Source organism: Rhinatrema bivittatum, chromosome 7 (genome assembly GCF_901001135.1).
Source record: "Rhinatrema bivittatum chromosome 7, aRhiBiv1.1, whole genome shotgun sequence".
NCBI lineage: Eukaryota > Metazoa > Chordata > Amphibia > Gymnophiona > Rhinatrematidae > Rhinatrema > Rhinatrema bivittatum.
The window spans coordinates 166,611,970-166,636,024 of NC_042621.1; the positions used below are offsets into that span (position 1 = coordinate 166,611,970).

A 24,055-nucleotide genomic window follows, 5' to 3' on the forward strand; every position below is an offset into this window, starting at 1 on the left:
ACAAACACCTGATACAGTGGTGAATGTGAACACTTTGCATTTATTCAAATGCAAATTGTAAGTGTTATAACATGATATAACACTTACAATTATGAGTAATTATAAACGAGCTATGTTACCGTAAAGTCTTGGCACTTGTTTAGTGATAGATTTTATCTGTTTTCTAATATTAATATTGGTGCCTTCTTGTAAACTGTTATGATGGTACCTAACTTAATGACGGTATAGAAAAGTTTTTAAATAAAAAATAAAATAAATTCAAAAACCAGCTTGAAGATTGCACTTGAAATGGTGTTTCTCCTGGGTATGATGTCAAACTGCCACTGCCACCCGACAGGCCCTTGTTTCGCGGAATGCAGCTCCTCAAGGTGAATCTCTGATGAGTCGGACACCCACAAATCTTATGTGGGCTCCACACATGCCAAAGCAGAGGAGCCAAAGGTACATCTAGGTTTAACAGTTGCTAGGCTCGAGGTCATTTATAACAGAAGAAGCAGGGGAGGTGCTGATTACGTTGTTAGTATCCAATGACATTTCCTTCACTTACAGGGGAAATGTGAAAAAGGCAAGCCTTTAACATCTAAGAGTTAGCACATATGGGTATTTCCAAATTTACCAGAAGGCAACTGAAATTATAAGCGCGGGATCACCCCTCGCTTTCAGTTCCCGTTGGTATGCCAGGTTAGGGGAGGAAGGCACCGCTGTGGAAGGGAAATGTTTATTTAATTGTGATCTCATCGCAGGGCTGTCTAACAGAGAGGTGACCCCGCGCTTATAATTTCAGTTGCCCTGTAAGTGAAGGAAATGTCCTATGGATACTAACAACGTAATGAGCACCTTCCATGCTTCTTGTTTCTAAATTATCATCATATGCTACAACAGTGATTTAGTGTCTCTACAAAAGCTGGATATAGGCAGGGAGACATCTATATCAGATTGTTAAACTTATGCATGCACATAGGGACATATGCTTGGTTGTTTGATGTGCTGTACTTAACATTATCAAGATGTTCTTTTATTTTACTTGTTCAAGCAATATAATAAAGATTTGCTTGTAATTGTTACCATATCATCCACATAAGTGCTCTTTCTCCATTCCTTCAGAGTGTTCTTGGGTCTGTTTGTTGAGCACCTTATATAACTACATATTACCTGGTCTCTTTCTATCTATCTATATATATTTACACACACATACACTGTGTCAGATGCTGACAATCTTCTCTCACTGTCAAAGTGGTGTCCTCAAACTGGATGACAAAAAACATATAATAAATTGTATTGCTCACAATATTCATACTATAAAAATATTGACAACACTATGTTAATGTATCAAATTCACAAGAAGCAGACAAAAAAACGTTTAAGAAATTAAATAAGGACCTTCAAAAATTGGCAAAGGAGTTACAAACATGACATTAGTTTTACTTCAATATCTTCATAGATAGCCACCACACATCTTCATCAACAGTCCTGTTAATTTTACCAATTGTTTATTTACTTGGGTTGTTTTTGAACATTATATGCCCATAGCTTCTTGATGTATGTTGGAAGAACAAAGCATGCAGTAAGGATTTGCCTGAATAAACATTGAAGTATTGTCGATTAAGTTCCATTGGTTCATCATAGTCTGTTCCACCATCATTACCTTTGAAAACCTATAAATGGCTTGTGATTGATTCGATTTCTGCATTTTGGCAATGGGTGGGAATAGGAAGGCAAAATGAACTAACAAGAAAATTTTGGATTTGTTTATTAAATATGGTTCAACATGGAGATCTCAAGTTGAATAGTTTACTCTTATCAGGCAGATTTTTTTGTAGAACTATAAGTTATGACCATTATGACAAAAAAAAGCTGTTAAATAAATAAATAAATTATGCATTTTAACGGGGCAACACTATTGTCATGCCGAGAGATTTTGTTTAAGACGACGAACATTTAATCTATACATCTGTTGCCATGTTGAGTTTTTGTATTGGTCAATTTTGGATCCCTTTTCTTAAGTAAACTATGTTATTTTCTGTTTCAATGACAATATAGTGTGTGGACCTGGGACTGGTTTTAATCAATTAGAGAGCAGTACATTGTATATTTCCTATGGTTGGCAATGTTTTGAATAATGGAGGTTTTAGTTTTAGAGATGCTGTGAGAAGCCATTGAATGTATACTCTACAATTTGCAAAAATAAACCCTGATGCAGGAACAATTTTGAAAAGCGGTCCATGTTGGGATATTATGAACAATGAATAATGAAGAAAACACAACTTAGTATTTTGGAACTTTTGGTTGCAGTTGTTTTTCGAAGAAATGTTAATAGAGTTGTCAAGATCATAAAGATAAATGTCTTGCTAACACTATGTTCTTATAAGTTTTTTATTGCATATACATAATTTCAAACTTAAATTAACAGGACCAATGATAAAAATGTGTGGTTGCTATATACGAAGATATTTTAGTAAAACAAATGTCATGTTTGAAACTCATTGCCGCTTTTTTTTTTTTTTTTTTAAGGTCCTTATTTCATTTCATAAGAAATGTGTTTGTATGCTTGTTGCGAATTTGATACATTAACATAGCACTGGCAATATTTCCATAGCTTGAATATTGTGAGCAATACAATTTATCTTAGTTTTTTTTTTTTTTTTTTTTTTTATCATCGCCATTGCTCTGGACTTTAATTTTTAAAACATTTTTCAAACTGGATGACTCCATTTTCTTTATAATTTGTTTTGAAAGTTCCAAATCCTCCTCTTGAGGAGGAGGAGGATGAGACTCCTATTGACCAATAATTACCATTAAGATCTGGGACCCCAGTTTGCCACAATTCATCAACTGAGGCAACTTCTGCAGAAATTTACCCCATGGCAGCTATTGCTGTCCCCTTCATATTATTGCCATTGCTCTTCCCCACTGGATCTACCACGGCTGGCATTGCTCACTCCTACCACTGCCAGCATTAGTGTAGCTTTCTCCCCTTGCAGCTTGGAGCAGTACGATGTTGAGGTTACTCCTGTAATTACTAAATAGAGCTGCATGGGTTAGCAGAAAGCAGATGGTGAATCAGCTGTGGCTGCCACGGGTGGCAGAGAAGATCAGTAGTGGTTGCAACAAGGAGCAAACAGAGGAAGGAGTAAAGAAAAGGCAACATGGGGGAATGAAACATACATGTAATTTTTGTAATGGATGAGATAGGGAGGGTACATGGTAGGATGAGAGGACATACATGATGTAAGGGAGAAGAAAGCAAATGAGGGTGGAGAAGAATGGGAAAAGAAGTGGGACAGCAGAGACTTAGCGGGGGGAAGGCAAAATGCAGCAGAGGATATATATAGGGAAAGAATGGTGGTGAAGGAAATAACTAGAGAATCAAGGGAAGTGGTGTGTGAGGGAGTCCATAAGAAACTCCCTCAAACCACCTTAAAGGACCAGCCACAGGTATCTGGCCAAGTCCTTAAGAATCAGCACCACAAGGGATTCTGGACCATCGGAGTTCCCTTTAGCCTGGCTTAAGTTAGCAGGGTCCAGAGAGCTTAGGGGGCCCAGGGGAGCGGACGGAGTCCCTACATATGCAGACCTGCTCTTGTCTAAAGTTGGTTAAGACTCTCTGCTTAAAGAACTCTCTGTTTATAGACTTTCCTGTTTAAAGACTTTGCGTTGCCTGAGGAAAAGGTGAACCACCTGAAGTGTTTGTTTTTTCGTTTGCATTGCCTGTTGAAATACCTGAGGTGAAGGCCTTCTGCCACTTTGTTTTCCACTGTAAATAAAACTGCACAAGCCATAGCCAGAGTCTACTTGTTGTTTCCACTGACTGTTACCAAGCCATGCACCGCTCAAGCTACCACATAGTGATATAGAAATAAGTGGCACTATGAAAGGACTGATAGAGAAATCAAGGACAGGTGAGGAAGGACAGACAAGAGAGAAGCAGTAGCCATGGCTGAGCCTGGGAGAGGCATGACCCATTCCATTTTTCATGGGCCCAACCAATTTGTTCTAGGCATTGGCAAATTTTGCCACAGGAGCCTATAGGAAGCAGGAAGCAGCCATCCAAGGCCAATGTCAAGGAGAAAGAACTCAGCATGAGGGGCTAATCACAGCAGGCTTCTTAATCTTGCCAGCCCATGCAGCCAAAAATTGTGATAAGTCCGCAGAGGTGGGATCAATGGCAGCAGGTGCAAGGATCAGCAGTAGCAGGATGCCTAATCCCAAAGAGCAAGAAGAGTCTGGAAGGGTGAGAAGATCAGTGGCAGTGCCGGTAGATGAGTGGTCCAGCAGTGAGAAAGAGGAATATCAGTGGCAGTAGCCGGGGTATGCAGTGGCAGCAGGCATGAAGATGAGCAGTGGAAGAACTCCTGAAGAGCAAGGCCTAGAGTAGTCTGCAGAGGCGGGAAGATCAGCCGTTCAGTGGTGGCAGGTAGCTTTATCCTTTAGGGCTGTGATACGCAAGGCTCAGACATAGGTGTCTCCTGTAAGGGAGAATCAGCCTTGCATAGAAAAGCATGGAGACAGAGCAAGATGCTTGCTTATTTCAGCGCTCCTGTATTGCAAGGTGACCAAGCACAGCATGCAGAGGATCAGAGAGAGGAGGATGTGGTTGACAAGGTACATGGAAAATGGAGACTAGACTGCTGGAACTAACAAGGTCAGAGTGAGGCTGCTGAGGATGGAGGTGGGGATCTGGGGAGTGAGTGCTAAATAGATGAGGGTGGGGAGATGTGGGTGGGTGAGTGAGACTGGTGGGGAGGGGGCTTGGGGTGGGAGTGAGACTGATGGGGATGGGAGAAGGGAACAGAGTGAAACTGTTGGGCAGGAGGAAATATGAGATGGATTAGGATGGAGAGAAGTGGGGGACTGAGGGGTGACAATGAGACTGCTGGTGATGGGTGTTTGGGATGACAGCAAGACTGCAGGGGAGAAGGAAGAGATGGTTAGACAAAATGCTAGGGATGGAGGTGGGGGTCTGTGGTGTGTATATATGACTGCCTATCCCTCTCCTCCCCACCATGCTCTTTCTCCCTCTCTCATCATAGGGAGGAGGAGCACTGAGAGACAGACAAACAGCTAGGGACAGGGGGCAAGATGTGAGAGAGATTGTTTCAGGAAGCTTGACTGGAATGACCATTTGTACATAGGCTGCCAAACTACAACAAAGTGGGTATAATAAAAAGAAAATTTGTGAAAAATGTTCATAATAGTGATGAAAGTATAAAAAATTACAGGTTACAAAAAGGACAAAAACAAGAAGCATTTCCAGGTCCTGATGCTAATTCATATTGTACCTAATCATATTATGCTTCTGGCCTAGTAGCTGGATAGCAATATTTATTGCTATAATTTTACAATAAAGACCATGTTATTTCTCGCTGATGTATTTTTAGATATTTTATCCTTATATTGTACTGGTTTTGGTCTCCTTTGGATGAGGCATAGAAAAGTGAATGTTTTGTTTTCCCAGGAATTTTCTTGAACATTCTTTTGTGGGAAGTGTTGAATTTTTCTTTGCACAGTACAGGAGAAAATGCATTTATTTTTCCCAATGTTGCACTGCAGGTAAAGTGTCTGGCTTTGTGGTTTCCATTTCAGTTTTTGTCTGCATATTTTTTATTTCTGATTTGAGACCACTTATTCTGTATTTGTTAGGGTGTATCTGTGTTTTGCATGTGCATTTCGGGGGGCTGACAAAAAGTAAGGAAAACCCACAAAATTTTGTGTGGTTTTCCTATCATTTTTTTTTTTTGGGGGGGGGGGGGGGGAGAAAGGGCAAATTAAAAAAAAAACAAAACAACCCAAACCCACCCCAACCCTTCAAATTTAATTATGGTCCTCATTTATAGAAATATCAGAACAAGAAGTTGAATCAATGATAAAAAATATAAACCCTGCTCCACATAAAATCGATACAATACCAACAACTGAGATAAAAAAAGATTACCCCAACACTAACTAATATCATAAACCTACCCCTAACTGAAGGATTAATGCCAGATACACTAAAAGGGGCAATCATTAAACCAATCATCAAAAGAAAAAACAGGTGACCCACTAATCCTCATTAACTACCGTCCCAGTCTCAAAACCTCCCTTATTAGCTAAATTAATAGAGAAAACAGTACAGAAACAGCTAGCTGAACACCTAGACAATAATAACATACTGTACCCTTCACAACACGGCTTCTGAAAACACTACAGCACTGAGACATTACTTCTCTCACTAACAGACAACATACTAAGAGGTTTTGATAACAGTAAACATTACATCCTTATAATGCTCGACTTATATGCAGCCTTTGATACAGTAAACCACAAAATACTACTAAAAAGACTTGAAGAAATTGGATTATGTGACAAAACAATAAACTGGTTCAGATCCTACCTAAACAATAGGTTCTTTCAAGTCCAGATAAAAAACACATTATCAGAAAAATTTAAACTTGAAACAGGAGTACCTCAAGGTTCAGCGCTGTCTGCTACCCTCTTTAACATATATATGCTACCCTTATGTCATCTGCTGGCAGGTCTAGGGATAATACATTACATTTACGCAGACGACATTCAATTAATTCTACCAATAGACGACAAATTGAAAAAACATTAAGTCTAGCTAACATGTACCTAGACATAATTAAACAACTACTAAACCAAATGGAACTGGTTATCAACATTGACAAAACTGAATTCCTTCACCTTGAGAGAAAAAATACTGAAATCATTCAAACACCGATAACCCTAAGAAATAACCAGAAAGTTGAGCTAGCCGAAAAAGTTAAGGAATCTGGGAGTAATAATGGACCCAGAAATCAACCTGAAGCAACACATATCTATAAAAGTAAGAGAAGGCTACGCAAAACTTATGGTCCTCAGAAGATTGAAACCATTACTCACACCCGCCCACTTCAGAACAGTACTGCAAACACTTATCTTTTCCAGCACTGACTACTGCAATGCACTCTCTTACTAGGACTGCCAAGCCAAGCACATCGATAAGACTACTCCAGATACTTCAAAATACTGCAGCCAGAATACTGACGGGAAAAAAGAGGAGGGACCACATAACTGAAACTCTAGCAGACTTACATTGGTTGCCCATCGAATACAGGATAAAATACAAGGCCTTATATACCATACACAAACTAATATTTGATAAAGAAGCAGACTGGCTAAACACAGCCTTACGAGTACACGTTCCACAAAGCAAACAAAGCAAACAAAACAAACAAAGCAAACAAAGCAAACAAAGCACTACTAACAATCCCTTCAGTAAAGTCAGCAAAATTAACCCAAGTGAGAGAAAGGGCTTATCATTGGCTGGGCCCATACTATGGAACACGATGCCCCCTGAACTCAGATTAAAGAATAATCTCAAAACTTGTAAGAAAAATTTAAAAACATGGCTCTTTAAAAAAGCCTTCACTAAAGAGTCTGGAGGGTAGAGAAAGAAAGTACAGGGTAAGGCAGATGAGAATGAATTTACTCAATCCTACATTTAAGAAGAATATCTCAAAGAGATAGTAACTCAATAAACATACCTGGACTTGACGAACAATACTCAAATAATGATTTTATTTATGAAACTGTAACCGAACTTTATTGGCACCTGTTAGAATGTACGATAACCTACATTACTTACCTTAGTCTATGTGCCTATTTGTAAACCGTTGCAATGGTGTACAACTTAGCGACGGTATAGAAAAGTTTTTAAATAAATTTAAAAAAATAAATAATTACAAACCCCCACCGTCCTAACCCTCCAAGATTTGCCCGACCCCCCCAAGATTTACTGAAAATCCGTGGTGGTCCAGCGGGGGTCCCGGGAGCATTCTCCCACTCTCGGGCAAGTGGCTACCAGTAATCAAAATGGCGCCGGTGGCCCTTTGCCCTTACCATGTGACAGGGGCTAACTTCGTTATCGGCCCGCCGCGGGAAATTTCGTTTTCCCGTGGTTCAGGCTGATTACTTTCAGCCACCCTGAATTTCGGGGTTAGTACGCACTAAGACGCCATCCATTGCTCCTACCATGTGACAGGGGCCGATAAATGGCATGGAAGAGACTAAGAGGCCGATGCAATAAAGTGCGCCCAGCCTAGCACACAGCTTAATCAGCGGTTGGACGTGCGATCATAACCTCTGATGCAATAAGGGAATCAGCGTGACCAAAACACATTGCCAAAAAAAGGCATAGCTAATAGTGCTCATTACATGTTAATGCCATGTAGATGAAGCTATTAGGTATTACCCTCGCAATGCAAAAAAAAAAGCCCTGTGCACCTGAGGCATACTTTTTAACCTGTAAAATTTTATGCCTTTCTGAAGCAGGCGGAAAGTCTTCTTGCACCAATCAAAAAAAACAAAGTCGACTTAAAAAAATAAATTACGGGCCGCACAATATACACCCACAATATACATGCTATGGGCCGCATGTATTGTGCGTGCATATTGTACCGGTGAAATAGCTGCCGCAGGAAAAAACGGCCGCTCGTAAATTGAGCATCTGTTTTCCTAACCCATGCACAGCCACGTCTCCTGGGCGCGCTAGGGACACAGAATTTATCCCTAAGTGCTTCCTTTTTACTGCGGGAACTCATTTGCTTATTGCTTCGGGTGCCTAGGAGAGGTTGTGAGCGCGTTAAAAAAAAAAAAAAGTGCACCCAATTTGGACGCACGTTTTTAGTGCGTCCAAATTGCATCCGCCTGTAAGGTAGTGAAAAAAGGTGAGAAGAGAAAACTAGGACCCTTGGGACTGGGAGGCTCAGTTATGAAACAGACAGTAATGAAAAACTGGGCCAAGAAGAAAGAAAAGGAATAGAAGAATGAAAATGAAAAATAGAAACGTAGACTACAAATGAAGTGTAGAAATAATGAGATAAGAAAAGAAATCAAGGCACATACAAAAAAGGCTGGACAATTGTTTTACTTTTTTTTTTTTTTTAATGAAAATTTTAAAAAAAGGAAAAATTAAGAAAAACTCGCATCATGTATATACTGAACAAATTAAAAAGTATTCTAATTTATGTAAATGTGCCCACAAAATCTTAAAACCATGCCACAGAATTTTCTAACTCTTGTCATTAGAAACTAGGTGCCTTGAGTAAGATATTCAAAACTGACATGTATTACATCTCCCAATACACTTCATAGCTCAGAACACAACTTATTACCACTATGCATATGCTGTATGGTTGCTTCTAACCCCTCCAGGGAAGAATTATCCAAGTTAGTTTAGAAGGGATATAACCACTCTCCTTACCGGACCATATTGGTTCATGTCCTTATTCTGTGTTTCTTGCAGGGCTGCCACGGTGGCAGTGGCAGTAGCAGTGGCAGTGGCAGCTGCTGCTGCCACAGCAGCAGCAGCAGCAGCGGCAGCTGGCTGTGTGAAATCTGTTGGAGGCCTTGTGTGTGGAGGAATGCCCATTCCCGCTGGGTTATTTGGACCACCAGGATAACTATTGGAAAGGTAAACAAAAGACACAATTTAAAAAAGCAAAACATTATTTTGGGCCTTATTTTCAGAAGATAGTTTGCTATGGGCAAAAAGAAGTCAAACTCCTTTTGAAAATAAAGCTCAGTTTGAGAATATACATGATTAAGACAAGTAAAACTGTACAATTTACTCACTTTCATGTATCAGTATAGAATAAAATGAGACTGTGAAGCTGTTGGCTTACTTGCAGGAATTATATTATATGCTCAGCTAATAATGCCTACAAAACTTTAAAGCAAATTTCTTTAAAAAAAATTGTAGTCTGTGTGTATCCTACATTCACAGCAGATAATGAAAAAAGAAAACATACATAATTAATAAAAACCAACATAAAACAAATTCAAACAATATAATGAGGCTAAAGGGCTACACAACTTAAGCCATAACTATAAATCGCTGTCAACATTTCCCGCTTGAGAGAACTCTCAGCTAAGACCTTGCATATGCAGAAGTAAATAAGTCAGTCTTTAGAAGTTTCCTAAACTGCTTGGCCATACTATTAGTCAAAACTGCTCCGGGAATGAGTTCCAAAAAATGGGTCCAGCAATAGAGAAGGCTTAACTGGCATCTCGCCAAGCCATACACGGACGGTACTTCCAACAGCCCTTTCTAAGCAGAGCATAATGATCTGCCAGGATGGTAAATACATAACAGAGATGTCCAAACAGTAACATCATGTGTGTTAAGCATTTTATGAATCAATGTTCCAATTTGAAATTGTATTCTCCGCTGGATAGAAAGCCAGTGGAGAGACTGTAAAACGGGTGTAATATGTTCTTGAAGAACAATACCAGACAGAACACCTGCTGCTGAGTTCTGATAATCTGTAAAGGTTTAAGAGAGATGTTGGGTAGACCAAGGTACAGAGCATTACAATAATCAAGTCCAGAAAGGACTAAAGCCTGAATAACAAACAGAAATCATCAACTGAAAGTAATGGTTTCAGGTGTCTAAGCATACAAATCTTGAACACAGCAGAATGTGTCACATTCTGAATATGGGTCTTCATTGAAAGACTGCCTTTAAGTATAGCTTCCAAAATCCGAACCTGCTGAGCAATAAGTAGCTTGGAACTATCAAATAACAATTCAGTGGGTGGATTAACCCCAGGGAATCTACCCAGGATAATCAACTGTAATAGTTGGTCTCTGATGATAGTAGTGCAACGAGCCACACATGTGGGCCATGCAATTCTGTCTTGTACAGACATGAGAGATCTTTCCAAATTTTTCTAGGAATGTGTGTTGGATTGTTGCATGCTGCAGGACCTGCAGCAGTTTAGTTAAATGGCTAATTAAGCTTAGACAAAAATAAAAGGGTTAGAAAACAATTCCCAAAGGAAAAATGGATAGTCTTTGCTACTTGTTGCATTGTGTCATCAAATAACACCTACTAGTATAAAAGTTTGCTTTCAATGACAAGCAGGTGCAATGGAGCCACACACACAGAATTTCCTAATTAAGGACTGTCATCAAATAAAAGTAGAAAGACTAGATGAACTATCATTAACAACTAAATTAAAATTATTTTTTTTGTGGGAAAACATTTTCTCAATTTTTTTTTTTTTTGCAAGAGAACAAGTACCATAAAAATGTGCCCTGTGAGGATGAAATGTGGCCCTACCTTGCAAACAAACTTTGAATGAAGGACAGTCCAAACCTAGCATCCCAACAGGAGGCCATGCCAATATAATCACTGGCCAATGTGTGGACCGATCTCCAGATTGTAAATTTGGAAAATCTCTTTTAAGGAGGCAGACTTTAGATTAGAAATCAACATCAGCATGGCACTGACAGCACGGACACTGACATGCCTGCTAGTCTAAGTTCTGATCTACTAGGACGTATCAATGAGAAATGTAATCTGATAGCCATTATAGAAAGCAGCACAAGGTTGTGAAAAGTATGGTGGAATAAGATTTGACTGAATAAAGTATAAGTCTGACACCTCCTTAGGCAGGAACTTGCGATGGGTGTGAGGAACCACCCTAGTTTGATGCAACTTAGTGTAATATTGATGTCACCTAGACCTGGAGTTCCATTGACTCTCCATTCTTGACTATCACCAAAAATGTGATCTTTCAGGTCAGGCATATGAGCTCATAAGAGTCTATAGACTCCAAAGGGGCTTTCATCAGCTGAGTTAGAAACATGTTGATGCCCCATGACACTGTGGGAGTCCTTAAGGGAGGCTTCAACTGAAGCCAACTCTGCATAAACCTGAGGTTGTAGAGAAATCAGGATCCCTTGTAGATGGTGCTGATAAGCACCAGTTGCACTAAGGTCAATGCTGAAATGAATTAGATACCAGACTCAGATGTAGAAGGCATCCAATTAGTTTGTATATGCAGTAAGAGAAAATTTAGGGATTTGTTGTCACAGCAGATAGTAAACCTTCCTCAGAGCCAGAAGGACTTGAAGCATCCCTCACAACTTGATGGCTGTGAGGGCATGATATTGCCTGTCAGAGTGGAGTAATGACCCTTTTTTCTGAGCGATCAAATTTGCTGAACATCTCAGCCTGATGGTTTCTTGATGGCCATCAACAGAAGAGGAACACACATCTGTCTGAGCCAAAATCATGCTATAAAGATCACAGTTCCTCTGTCTCAATTGTTTTACGAAGTTCAAGGCTATGAGGGGTATGGAAGATAGGTATACAGGAGAACCTGTGCTTCATTGAAGAGAGAGACACATCTGCTACCATCTTGCCTTCCAGTTTCTTCCTAGAGCAGGAGACTGGCACTTTTTTGTTCAGGATTGTCTCAAACAAATCCAGCCTGAGCGAGCGAGCATACGCGTGTGCAAGGCTGAGAGAGTGTGTGCGCGCATGCGTGCCTGTGCACCTGAGTATATGTGCATGCACTTGGCATGTGGTTCAAGAGTTGATGGATTGGCAAGAGACTAATACCAGACTAGGATATGTATTATATATATATATATATATGAATGATTTAACTAAATGAGTTGGGGGGGGGGGGGCAATCAATTGCATGGATGGAAGGGGGGCTGCAGCTCTGTTCGGTCACCCCTAGTCTAGAGTGTGTTCTACTTAACTCTGCCAGGTTCCAGGTCATTTGATGTGCCTCTCAAACATCTTGCTATGCTTTGGGAACTGCTGAAGCATGTGTTGCAAGAAATGCTTATGAAAGAGTCAAATGGATATATTCCTTTGGCTGGTCCTGAAATAAATCCCCCAGGGCTGATATTTTTCTGCAATCTACCCCTGAAAAAATTCCACAGGGCTGATATTTTTCTGCAATCCGCCCAATTAAACTCTATTCAAATTGGAACCTTTGGGCAATGTGATTTATTACCAGTCCTTCTTGCTGTTTCACAGTATTCCTTGTCTGGGATTCCACCTTCCTTTGTTGCCTTATGTAAAACCTTGACCTATTCCCTACATGGAGATATCTGGAAACAATCAACATCCTGACTCCAGTTTTTATTGAGAGGCAGGCAGTATTGGTTTTGAACTTCTCTGCTAGAGCTGATGAGTCCTTGAACCATGGTATCTGACAACAAGACCTTTGGACGTACTTTGAAAAAAATGGCTGCTTCTTCTATAACTCACTTTGAAACCTCCAAGATTTTGGAGACCTGCTAAAGTGGAAGTAGAGAAAACCTGGAAAGTAGCCTGGTAGTCTAATGAGATCTACTGTCTCCTTCACCTACTCTCCCAAAAGGTTCTTGCCCGAGTATGGCACATCCATGAGCCAGCCCTGTACTTCTCCTATATAGACTGGTATCTACAACCATGGAACTCTTAAGGGTGTCCATGACCATAGCAGAGGGTTTCAATGCTATCAGCACTGGCAGAAGAGGACTGACTCAGTGCCCCAAGTGATGTCACCAGAGGCAGAATGTTTGATGCACTCATTATTGTGTCTGTTACTTATGAACTGGGTGCCTGAGGTGATGAGCAAATGCTCATAGGATTATTTATTTATTTACACATGAAATGATAATAGAGACAAGAATGGGGTAGGACTTGTACAGGATTCAACATCTTCAAAGGCCATGAAGAGGAACTGTTTGAAGGCTGGAGAATGACTCTTGGGAGAATGGTATAATCTGACCTTAGATTGGGAGGCTGAGAGTTCCTCCAAGCATAACTGCTTTAAACATGGGCAAACTCAAACACAACTAAGTCCTTGGAGATGTGCATCAGACACCACCAATGTGCCAAAGCCTTCACTCAAGGCTTGGTATTCACTGGCTTTGACTCACAACTCAATCTTTTGAGCCCATATGACCACTAAAGTAAAAGGGGCAGGATCTGTGATAACCACAGGGTCTGCATTTGGTCTCAGGCTTGAAGGCCATTTTCAAACTGTACTAACTTGGACAGATATGGAGCCTCTCCTTTTGGGCCTGAACTGCGCTTGGAGACTCCTTCGTGCAAAAGTCATATTAAGAGACATTGGAACCAGTGCCCAGTCATTTGCCTCACTCATTCTGATGATTAATGAGGAACATCGTTTGTGGGCAGTTCTTAAAAGTGCTGGCTTGCTTTTTGGATATGGTAAGAAAAACTGACAACATGAAACCCAAAGGGAGAAGACATTTTCAGAGGGAAGATGCATCAATGCGGAAAAAAAATCTTTGCTAGGCCACAGTCAGCAAATGTGGGTTTGCGGGGATGGATAACTATTTTCCAGCAACTGTAAGTGGTGGTGAAGAAAAAAATCAAACTAGAAAAAAATCTGTCACACCTAATTAGGCCGTTATGGGGGAAAAAGAGGAGTTTACTCTGAAACACCATCCCCACCTCCCTCCACTATCATTGCACCAGAAAAAGGCCTGAAGCAAAGATCAGTTGTAGAAGTGGTCTGATAAATATCCTTCTTGACCAGAATATCAAAATATCTCAGATTCAGAAGTGCACAGGAAACCAATATACATGCTTAAAAGCTTTCTTAGAATGCTTTAGAAATATCTTCTGATTTCGTACAAACTGGAATCATCTGAGCCATTTCTGCGTGTCAGAGAAATACCTTATGTCTTATTAATGGATCTAGTCTTTTTATAAGAACTATGAAAATCTTTCCTTTAATCAGGATAGGTGATTTGTTTTTATTGAGATGATCTATTATACAATTTGACTGGAGACAGTAAAGCAAATAGTTTAGCACAATAGGACTGAAATAAATCTGTAAAAATTCAATTAAATTCATACCCCCAATCAAGTGTCATTTTGAAGCACAGAAAATGTTGCTCAATTGCCTGCCTACTTTTGGCTGTAAATTTCTTCCAAAATTGTAGGAATATTTTGTGATGGAAAACTGACTGATCCCATCAAAATATTGCTCAGAATGTGGGGCAGAATAACCTGTAAGTATATGCAGAATTATTCTTAAAAAACCTAAGAGTTATGGTTGGCCTGATGGCTTTGCCATAGAGCTTGATATGAGATGCTTGTCAAGGATCAGGCATGCCACAGAAGTTATGAACTCAAGCTCCAGGGAGGGTGAGAAGATGGTTGCCACTAATGTTGTAGCCCCTTCTGCCCTCAGCCTATGTTGCAAAGGTATGAGAATGAGGGTATAAAGGTAGGAGGGTTATAAAATATATAAAAAAAAGAGATATAAAATATAAACCGAAAGTTATATCATGGCAAAAAGAGTTCCAAGAGTTACAGAAGGGAGAAGATTTTCTTTGAAATGATGATTTTCTATAACTGTTTCTCTCTTTATATTTATTTATTTTACATTTGGATCCAATACATTTACCATGACTCTCTTACCTGCCACCAAACCCGCCACCTCCAGGATAGTTTGGTCGTCCATATATGCCCTGTTGCATATAAGGTTGACTGGATCCAGTTTTTGACGAGAACTGCTGCTGCTGTCCAGCAAACTGAGGTGAGTTAATGCCAGGATTGTTGGTATTCATCCCGGATGCCATGGGGTTTCCTGCTGGGTTCATAGGATTGTTGGCATTCACCATGGGGTTCCCCAACACCTGGCAAGAGAAAGAAACTTAGCAAAGGAAAGATTTAGGGGCCAATTCACTAAGGCTTTCTAAAGGAAAAGACCTTGATGAATCAGACCCTTGAAATAACAAAGCATCCTGGATTTATCCTGTTGAAATGTGCTCTGAGTCTAATTGAAAATTAGGCCGTTTGTGCATTTTTAAAGAGAGAAAAATTGTAAATGCTGCGATTTGGCTCTCACTGTCACAACAGAGAGCCACACATCTCTGTGCAATGGAAATTCACTTCCTCCCATCCATCCTGTATGTTTTCTGCTAAACAACAAGTAGAACTATGCTTGAAGAGCCTTAGGCTGACAGAGTAAAAACTGGAGCATTATACTCATTTGTACAGTGCTTCTATATGTGCTGCAGACTCAATGGGGGTGGGATGGGAGCGGAAGAGCTTCTGCTACTGATGGACACTACCGATGAAGTGAAGTGCCATTGCTATTAATTATCCTGCCCAGAGAAGCCGTGAAGAGCACACAACAGAGCAGAAATGCCATGAATATACTGGGAGTGGAGAAGTAGCCCAACTTGGCACCAGAAAAAAAGCACTACAATGCGAGGCTGAGGATGGGCACAGGTCTCAGTATTAGATGGATAATTTCACATTCAAAAGAAATATCAACAGTCTTTTAACAGAAAGCAGACGTGACCATGTTTTCTGCCCATTTCTACAGCTTCTATAAACCTGCAAAAATAGAATTAGAAAAGGCAACATGAAAAGCAAAAATATTAGAGAGAAAAAACAAATGTACCTGGCTCTGGGAGGTATTAGTCACTCCCCATACTGTTGTGACTACCGATAAAGAACCCGGCGGTTGGTTGGTGTTCTGTTGCCACGGAACAGAGTCATAGGGGAACGAGCCATCACTGAAAAAATGAAACTCTCTTTAATGAAACTTGTTCAGTCATGATCTTATGGGCCAAACATACATTCACAGCCAGGAATGTGGAGTGGGGCTGGCATTCACCTTCCCTTCCACGGGATCCATGTGGCTGGGTGGCAGTGCCTTATTCTCCTGTCCCTCGGGCATCAGCTGCCCCATGGAGATGAAGCACTTGTGCTCTGGGCGGGAATGGGGTGGGTGCCACATGACTTCCCACTGCATGGGTGACTCCTGCTGGTGCGCTGAAGGGTTCAGTCTCTAAAGAGGCTACCCTTCTAGCACTTGGCCAGCAAGGGGGAGCTGAATCACCCAGGGCAATTCGCCAGTGGGAGGTGACAGAGATAGGGATGGAGAAGTAGAAAGGGAAAAATTAACAAAACATAAAAGGACCTTTTCCCAAGGACTGTTGAAAGTTGATCATTTGCAAGCTCCCCCTCCCCTCCCAACTAGAAACTTTCTACAAAGCACCAGCAGGAATCTTTGGTAAATTTTGTTAACTAAGGAAATCCTCAGCCCTTCTGTACAGCTTAACAAATTACACTATGCACCCATGACAAAAAAGCATAACTTTTTTTTTTTTTTTTTTTAAATTTTAGGAGAGGTTGACAACTGATTTTCTAAGTGTCTGTCAAAGCGACTACCTGCTCTTTTTAATACTGAAAGTTTTAAATAAGCTACAATAAAAAGGTTCTAGGGTTAAATGTACAAGACTGATTTATCTGAACTGGTCTATAGTCTGTTTTGGGGGAGTGTGGTGGGGAAGGGAGCAATTCCTCACACACACTTTTTTTTTTTTTGTTTTTGCTGTTTCCAGTTCAGTCAGAACCAGGATTGAGATACAGCACTATGAGCCTCCATTTACAACTATCCAAGATCTTTCCCTCCTATATTATATCCCTTCCCAATGTATATAACCCAATCATTGAAGTGCAAGTTCTTGGCCAGGGGCCGTGCATCAGGGCTCCTTCCAGAAATCTGCAGTCTAAAGCCCTAGAACTGGCCACTAGGTGTCACCCTTGTGCAATGACTATGACTCTTTCCACCCTCAGAGGCTGTGGGTGCTGCCTCTATGGCATCCCCAGCCCGGCCATTAAATGATGCAGAAGGTCTGGTCTAGGTCCTCTGCAAGGCACTGCACAGCACTGCTACTGAGCCAACTGGCTGGCCCTCTGGTCTCATAATCTTATATGTAGCACTAAGCACCCACCAGAACAATGTGGCATGACAGAGATTGTTTTGGTTATGTTAAATAGGGAATTTAAGGAAGCCAAATTTGCATTCTTAATGAAAACTCATAGATATAGTCATTTTTAATTTTTAGGCCACATTATATTATAATGAACTTGGACTGTATCAGCAACAAGATACTATTTATTCTGGCTAAAGATCTGCCTAGTAACGTGGTCAATAATTCTAGACTTTCTGCTTCACTTCCCTCCCCCTATAGCTTGCACACTTTTCTCCTCTGCTTGCTAAAGAGCTGACCACCATGCACCATCATTACAACTAGAACACATTGGATCAATATTTCTTTAGTGGACTCCTGCTGAGGCCATACTGACCCTATGGGGTGTAATGAAGAGACTTAATTACCCTTGTGCTGTTCCACAGGAACACTGTTGTGGGCAGCATTTCGGCACTTCAAGGGTGCTGTAGAAGATAAAGATTCCTTGCCTATAGTTTGCAATTTTCAGTTTAACAACATAGAAGGGTTAGGGGGGGAAGGGGGATAAAAAATGAACTTTTTTTTTCGAGGAATAATAATGACATGACAACAATCACAAAAGAAGTACTTTCCCTACCCCCCTCCCCAAAGTGCAGAGTACATTAGTAGTTTAATTTTATTCTCAGTTTAATCTAATGGGAGTTCTTTTTTATTGCCTTAAATGCTGTTTTGTTGTCACAATTGCTCTGTGATCTCTCTCTAGGGATTAGTAAAATAAACTTTGAAAGACTTAACAGTTAAGCCTGTCTGCACTCAATTAAAAAGCCTGTGACAGCCGTGAGCAAACCAGAGTGTAGGTAGCAGTGGGAGACCTTTATACAGTGTTAATGCGGTGAACACTCACGTATTCCCATCTAATCTACATGTTTAGGATGCACTGAGCTAGTGCAGCTGCAAGGAAAGGTGCGTGCAGTACACCAGGAACCATGCAATGAATTTCTAGGCATTATTGGTGCAACACAAATAATTTCAAATGTCATTAGTGCAATGTACACGTCCTTAGCATTCCACCTTTACCAGTGCCCAACCCTACCACTTCAATATATCTTTCTGCATATATAAATTAGACGTGCAAATGAATGTACTCTGCACCAGCCCAGTATGACAGCTTCCATCTCCGTGCACACGCCCATTCACTTTTTGGATGTTGTAAGTGCATTTGTGCTGAATTAAGAGCTTATTTCTTTTAGCATTTCAGGGTCGTTTATTACTGTTTTACAAAACACAGTCAATTCCCACTTTAAAAGGAGAGGAGGACGCCTGGGAAAAAATTCAGAAGAATGCTGAACAGTGTTTTTTGGTTTTTTTTTTAATTTGGCCAATAAAAATATATTAGAGAACTACAGGCTTGTTTGGTGATGGTGGATAGCTTCTGCCTTATCCGCAATGTGGAAATATGCCATGTATTGTAGCAAAAATTCTTAAATTTTTCTAAATTTTATGTTACCAGATACAAACTAGGTCATAATGACATTATTTATTTATTTGGAATTTTTATATGCCGACAATAGTGTACACACATCATACCGGTTTACATTGTAACTAAAAGTTGGAAAGTACAAAGAACAGGGGAAGAGGGAGAACAAGAGGAAGCAGGAGGAGGTTGCAGAGGAGTGCAAAGTAGCAACGGTGATAACTTTATACAATGGAGAAACTTATATACAAATAGCTTAACGGAGTATATGGGAGGTGCATTGTAGATGAAAAAGGTATGAGTTTCAGGAAAAAACATAGTCATTGGTACTGATAGTATGCGGATGTTATACTTTTAGGTCATATATGGAATCATGTTAGGAAGAAACACCTCTGAAGAAAATGGAAATGTTAGCTTTCCCATTCAAAATGTCCATTTCAATTACTGTTCTGATCTCAGGTGTAGATGTAAGGCAGGCTTTTAATAAAAGGAGAAAAAAAAAAAGCGGCCCCTATAAGAATCCAGTCCTGCCTATATGTAGTACCACACGTATTTGGACAAACAGAACATGTTTAACAGATGACGACAAAGCCATTTGGTAAGCAACGGAAGAATTAACAAAATGTGCTTTTGCATTCCAGAAAAGAACAAATTGGGATCATTGCCACATGATATTCTAGGATATTACCATCCAAGTCTGATTACAAAAAAACAGAGATTAAAATATCACAGCTGAATGTCCTTATCGTTGTTCAAGTACAGCAAGCAATAAATTCCAGTATCAGATTACATTTACTAAATTCATCACTTTGATGGCCCTATTATAATACCACCTGTTATCTTTTCAGACAATGAAGAAATTGTATGATTTCTTTCCAGCAGGATTGCTGTATTTGAATATCTATTAAATCCTATAGTATTTAGGAGACTGAAGTGATGAAGTGGATATGCAATAATTCAACATTATTATAGTTTCTTTCCTCCCAAAAAAATGATCTGTGTAAAATGAATGCAGCACTCTTGCCTGTAAAAATCCCTTTTGATATTACTGACAAATAATAATAAAAAAATAAAGCCTAGGCATATGTGACAGGTGTCAAATATTTCACCTATCAGATTAATTTGAAAACATGACTGCTAACTTCAGTTTAAAAGTGACTCTGGCACCCACACTACAACTGGAGGCCATTATAGCCAGAAGAGGTAAATAAATACATAAGTAGCTAACTATATTCCACTTATTTGCTTGGTTTAATAATTTGTTGATGCCACACTATTCCAGAATGAAGAGTATCATAGACTTAATGAAACATCAACTGACCTTATTCATGATAGCCGAAGAAAGCAGTGGTAAATCTGAGATGCCACTGTGTGGGCAGACAAACTACCCCCTTCCCTTGCCCCTCTCTCATTCACTCCCTTTTCTGTTTTTCTTACTTATAGTGGGGCCAATGCAATAAAGTGCGCTCAGCCGAGTGCACTGTTTAACCCGCAGTTGGATGTGGGATAAATAGGTGCTAATCCACCCCCTAATGCAATAGGGGGATTAGTGCCTATTTAATGTGCGTCCGACGCGGAGTGAATGAGATAGCGCTCATCACGTGCAAATGCATGTGAATGAGGCTACTACTCATTCACTCCGAATGCAAAAAGATAAATGTGCGTCTCAGACACACATTTATTGCTTAGATATTAACGCCTGCCTGGAGCAGGCATTAATAGCTGAGCGAATTGAAATGAAGTACAGAAAAGCAGAAAAAACTGCTCTTCTGTACTTCTTTTTTAAAGTAAAAAAAATAAAATAACTCTGCAGACCGCCGAGTTATGAAGACTGACGCCAGTAAACTCGGCATTGTTTTTCATAACCGGCCATCTGCCAGTAATGAAAATGGCTGCTGATAAAAACGGCCGTCGAGTTTATCAGCAGCCATTTTCATTACTGGCAGACAGGCAAGGTTATGAAAACCGAGTCCAAGTTTACTGGCGTCGGTCTTCATAACCAGCAGCCGTGGCGGGCTGCATTAGGAAGGAGATGCTAAGGTCGCGCAAGCGACCCTAGCGTCTCCTTCCTAGCGCGACCCCCTAATTTTCATATTGCATGGCGTCCCCCTTGCGGGCGGCATGTATGCATTAAAAAAGTGGGTGCTGAGAAGTCAGCGCCTGCTTTCAGCGCACGTAATTGCATCGGCCCCATTGTTAGATGGGCAAAGACTTGATTTCTTGCTACTTTACTCAAATTTAGATAAAATTGTCCCTGTCCTTAAATTAACATCCACTCGTATAACCCAATACTCAAGAATTTAAATTTTAACCTTATTTCTCCCCAAACACTAATTTGTCTTATTTTGACCACAGTGTAAGTTCCATGAAGCAGGGACTGTCTTATGTTTATGTATACAGCGCTGCATGTGTCTTGTACTGCTATATAAATGAATGATAGCAGTAGTGGTAGAAGCAGTAATGCTGCAGGATTCCACGGATCAGATTTGGATTTAGGCATGATTAAAGTTCACTAGCTCCATGAGTCTAGAACACCATGAAGACAGTCAGACATGAGCAAACATTTTTGCCTCAAGTGCGAAAAAAGTATTTTCCTGTGTGAATAATTACTTGTATTCATGTAAATATTTTCTATGTCATTCACTGATAACTATAATACAGACTTTGAAATTTGCAGAGAGAAACTTTTAAATGCATCATTTGCTATTCCAATGCATCATTTGTGGATAAATTCATAGGGCTGGTGCCTTTGAACAATTAGGATGATGTTAATATGCATGATAAGAAGTGGCGATCTAGAATCTATATTGGCCCTGAATAAAGTTGGTTTATTTGCAGGTAGTAATCACTTTTGTTGGACCAAACTATGAATTACCTGAAGACCAGACACAGATAGGCTCCCCTCTTCAAATATAAAAGCAAGGGTCAAGCCAAGGAAGCAAAGTTGCTTATATCAAAGAGGTGTTCTCTGAAGAGAGCAATTCACTGGTCACATAAGGTGGTTATGAAATTGCATGTGGCAGAGAGTCAATTAAGAAATTCTAGAGATTTCTGAATTTGCAATAGTTCTGCACCTTCTTTCAGATCCAGTTAGTCAACATAGACAAGGGAGAGAACATCTTCCAAGGGTAAGCGGGAGAGTTTGTGTGACTGGTGGACTGCTACCTTCAGAGAAGACCCATTATAGGCAAGCAACTTTGCTTTCTCTGAAGCTAAGCAAGTTCACTATGCCACACAAGTAGGACTCCCTAGCCAAGGTTTGCCTTCAACAAAGAGGAAAAAACATCATGAACAGCCAAAGATCGGGAATATTTGTGTTGGATAAAAAAAAAGAATTGCTTTCCCTGTTGAAGAAAAGACAAAATACAATAAAAAAAATAATATAAAAACAGATCCAAATGAGGAAGCTGGGCTGTCTCCTCGAAAAAGCCATGGGATGTAGGCAGTTCAAATCTACTAACCCAGTGGGAGACTGTGTAATGTGAATGTACAAACTGAACTTTACATCACAACCTTGCAGATTTCCTTAAGGCAGGGAGATCGTAGATTGGCAATAGACGTTGCCATGGCTCTAACATAGTGGGTCTTGTGACGTGCTCCTCTAAGATCAAGCTTGACAGAGTGTAACAAAAGGAGATGTAATCTGATATCCAGCTGGAAATGATGCAATTTGTAACCACAATGCCACGGCTGTTGGGGGTCAAAGAACTAAAAGATGGGGGGGACTTTCTCTGGGCATGATCAAGGTAGTAGCTCTCTTGCAACCTAAACACGGCGGGCTGCTTCACCCTTATTGGCATGTGGCCTGGGGAAAAATGCTAGCAGGACTGAACAATTAAACAAAACCTTAAGTTGGAACTTGGAATAAGCATGGAATTAAGTTTAAAGTTTATAAGTAACTAGGGTGTGGCACTCACTGATTCTATAGGCTGCAGGGACTACCACCGAAGACATGCCCTTCCAGGTCAGGTAACTGAGTGCACATTAGTTTAGAGGCTCAATAAGAGCTTTCATCAGCTGGATTAGAACAGCAGGAAGCTTGATGGGAAGTTTCAAATAAAGCAACCCCTGCATAAATGTAACAACTAAAGATTGAACAGATAATGGGGAGGAGCCAATATGACAGTTTAACACCAACATTGCTCTGCTCTGTTTCTTCTTCCAAACTGCCTGTGGGAAAGGGGAGGTGCAATTGTTTCCCTCGGATTCCCTCACCTTCATCTGGGCAGATGACGATCCAGCAATGTTCGGCATCGGCTTTGCATGGCAGGACTCTGGATCCAGCTGCCATGGGGAGAGGAGAAGAGCTCACCCCGGCTTTGGAGAAGGCATCGTTGAGTCCTTTGAATGATTGTTTGCTGCCTGCTGCATGGGAAATTTTGCCACAGCCTTTGACGACAGGCCCAGAAGTGTTAGCTCAGTTTGCTGAAGCCGAGGGAGCTGAGGTTTTGGACTGTCCTGTGCAGAATCCTCTGTTGAATCCTGGAGGAGGAATTGGTCTGATGTGATCTGGAGAGACTTCCCAAGTGGTGGGTGAAGGAGAGGAATCTATCCCTAAGACCCAATCTTTCAGTGGAGTTTTCTTTTCAACAGAGAAGCCGGTGATGGAAACATTAGAGTCCCTATGGGACCATATGTCTACTTCTGGTAAAGCTTTTTCAGGCTGCTCTATAAAACTTAATTCTGTATCTCAACAAGTGGACAATCTTTATAGAAACAATGATTCTCAACAGCAGGAGATTTTGAAAAATTCAAGGAAGTGGAGGAAGAAATCTGCACTATTAAAGGAGCACAAGCTTCTACCATTCAAGGTTGTGGTTCCTTAAAACAGGAAAGTGGAATTCATTGAGAATAGACTGAGACATTTAAATTTACGTTTATTGAATTTTCCCAAGGGTAGTGGGAGAGATTCCTTGTGTGACTTTGAAAAGATATTTCCTTGGTGTTTTTCTAAGATTCTGCTCCCTCCCTGGATAAAGTATACTTTTTCCATCTCATCCAGCTATTCAATCTTAATATCCTGCTGTAGACATCGCTAATTTGATGGATTTTCTAGAGTCATCTAAT

General features: G+C 40.4%; 1 protein-coding gene across 13 annotated transcripts in view; it reads right to left on the reverse strand.

Annotated features, from left to right (window-relative positions):
• ZMIZ1 (zinc finger MIZ-type containing 1) overlaps positions 1 to 24,055 on the reverse strand; it is a 1,075,801-nt gene that overhangs the window by 150,611 nt on the left and 901,135 nt on the right. For all 13 annotated transcript variants that reach the window (XM_029609503.1, XM_029609504.1, XM_029609506.1 and 10 more), the window contains 4 exons: positions 17,943 to 17,999; positions 16,218 to 16,332; positions 15,227 to 15,444; positions 9,245 to 9,443 (listed from right to left, as the gene is read on the reverse strand). In XM_029609503.1, the coding sequence (XP_029465363.1) occupies positions 9,245 to 9,443; positions 15,227 to 15,444; positions 16,218 to 16,332; positions 17,943 to 17,999 (589 nt within the window). The remainder of the gene's footprint in view (positions 1 to 9,244; positions 9,444 to 15,226; positions 15,445 to 16,217; positions 16,333 to 17,942; positions 18,000 to 24,055) is intronic.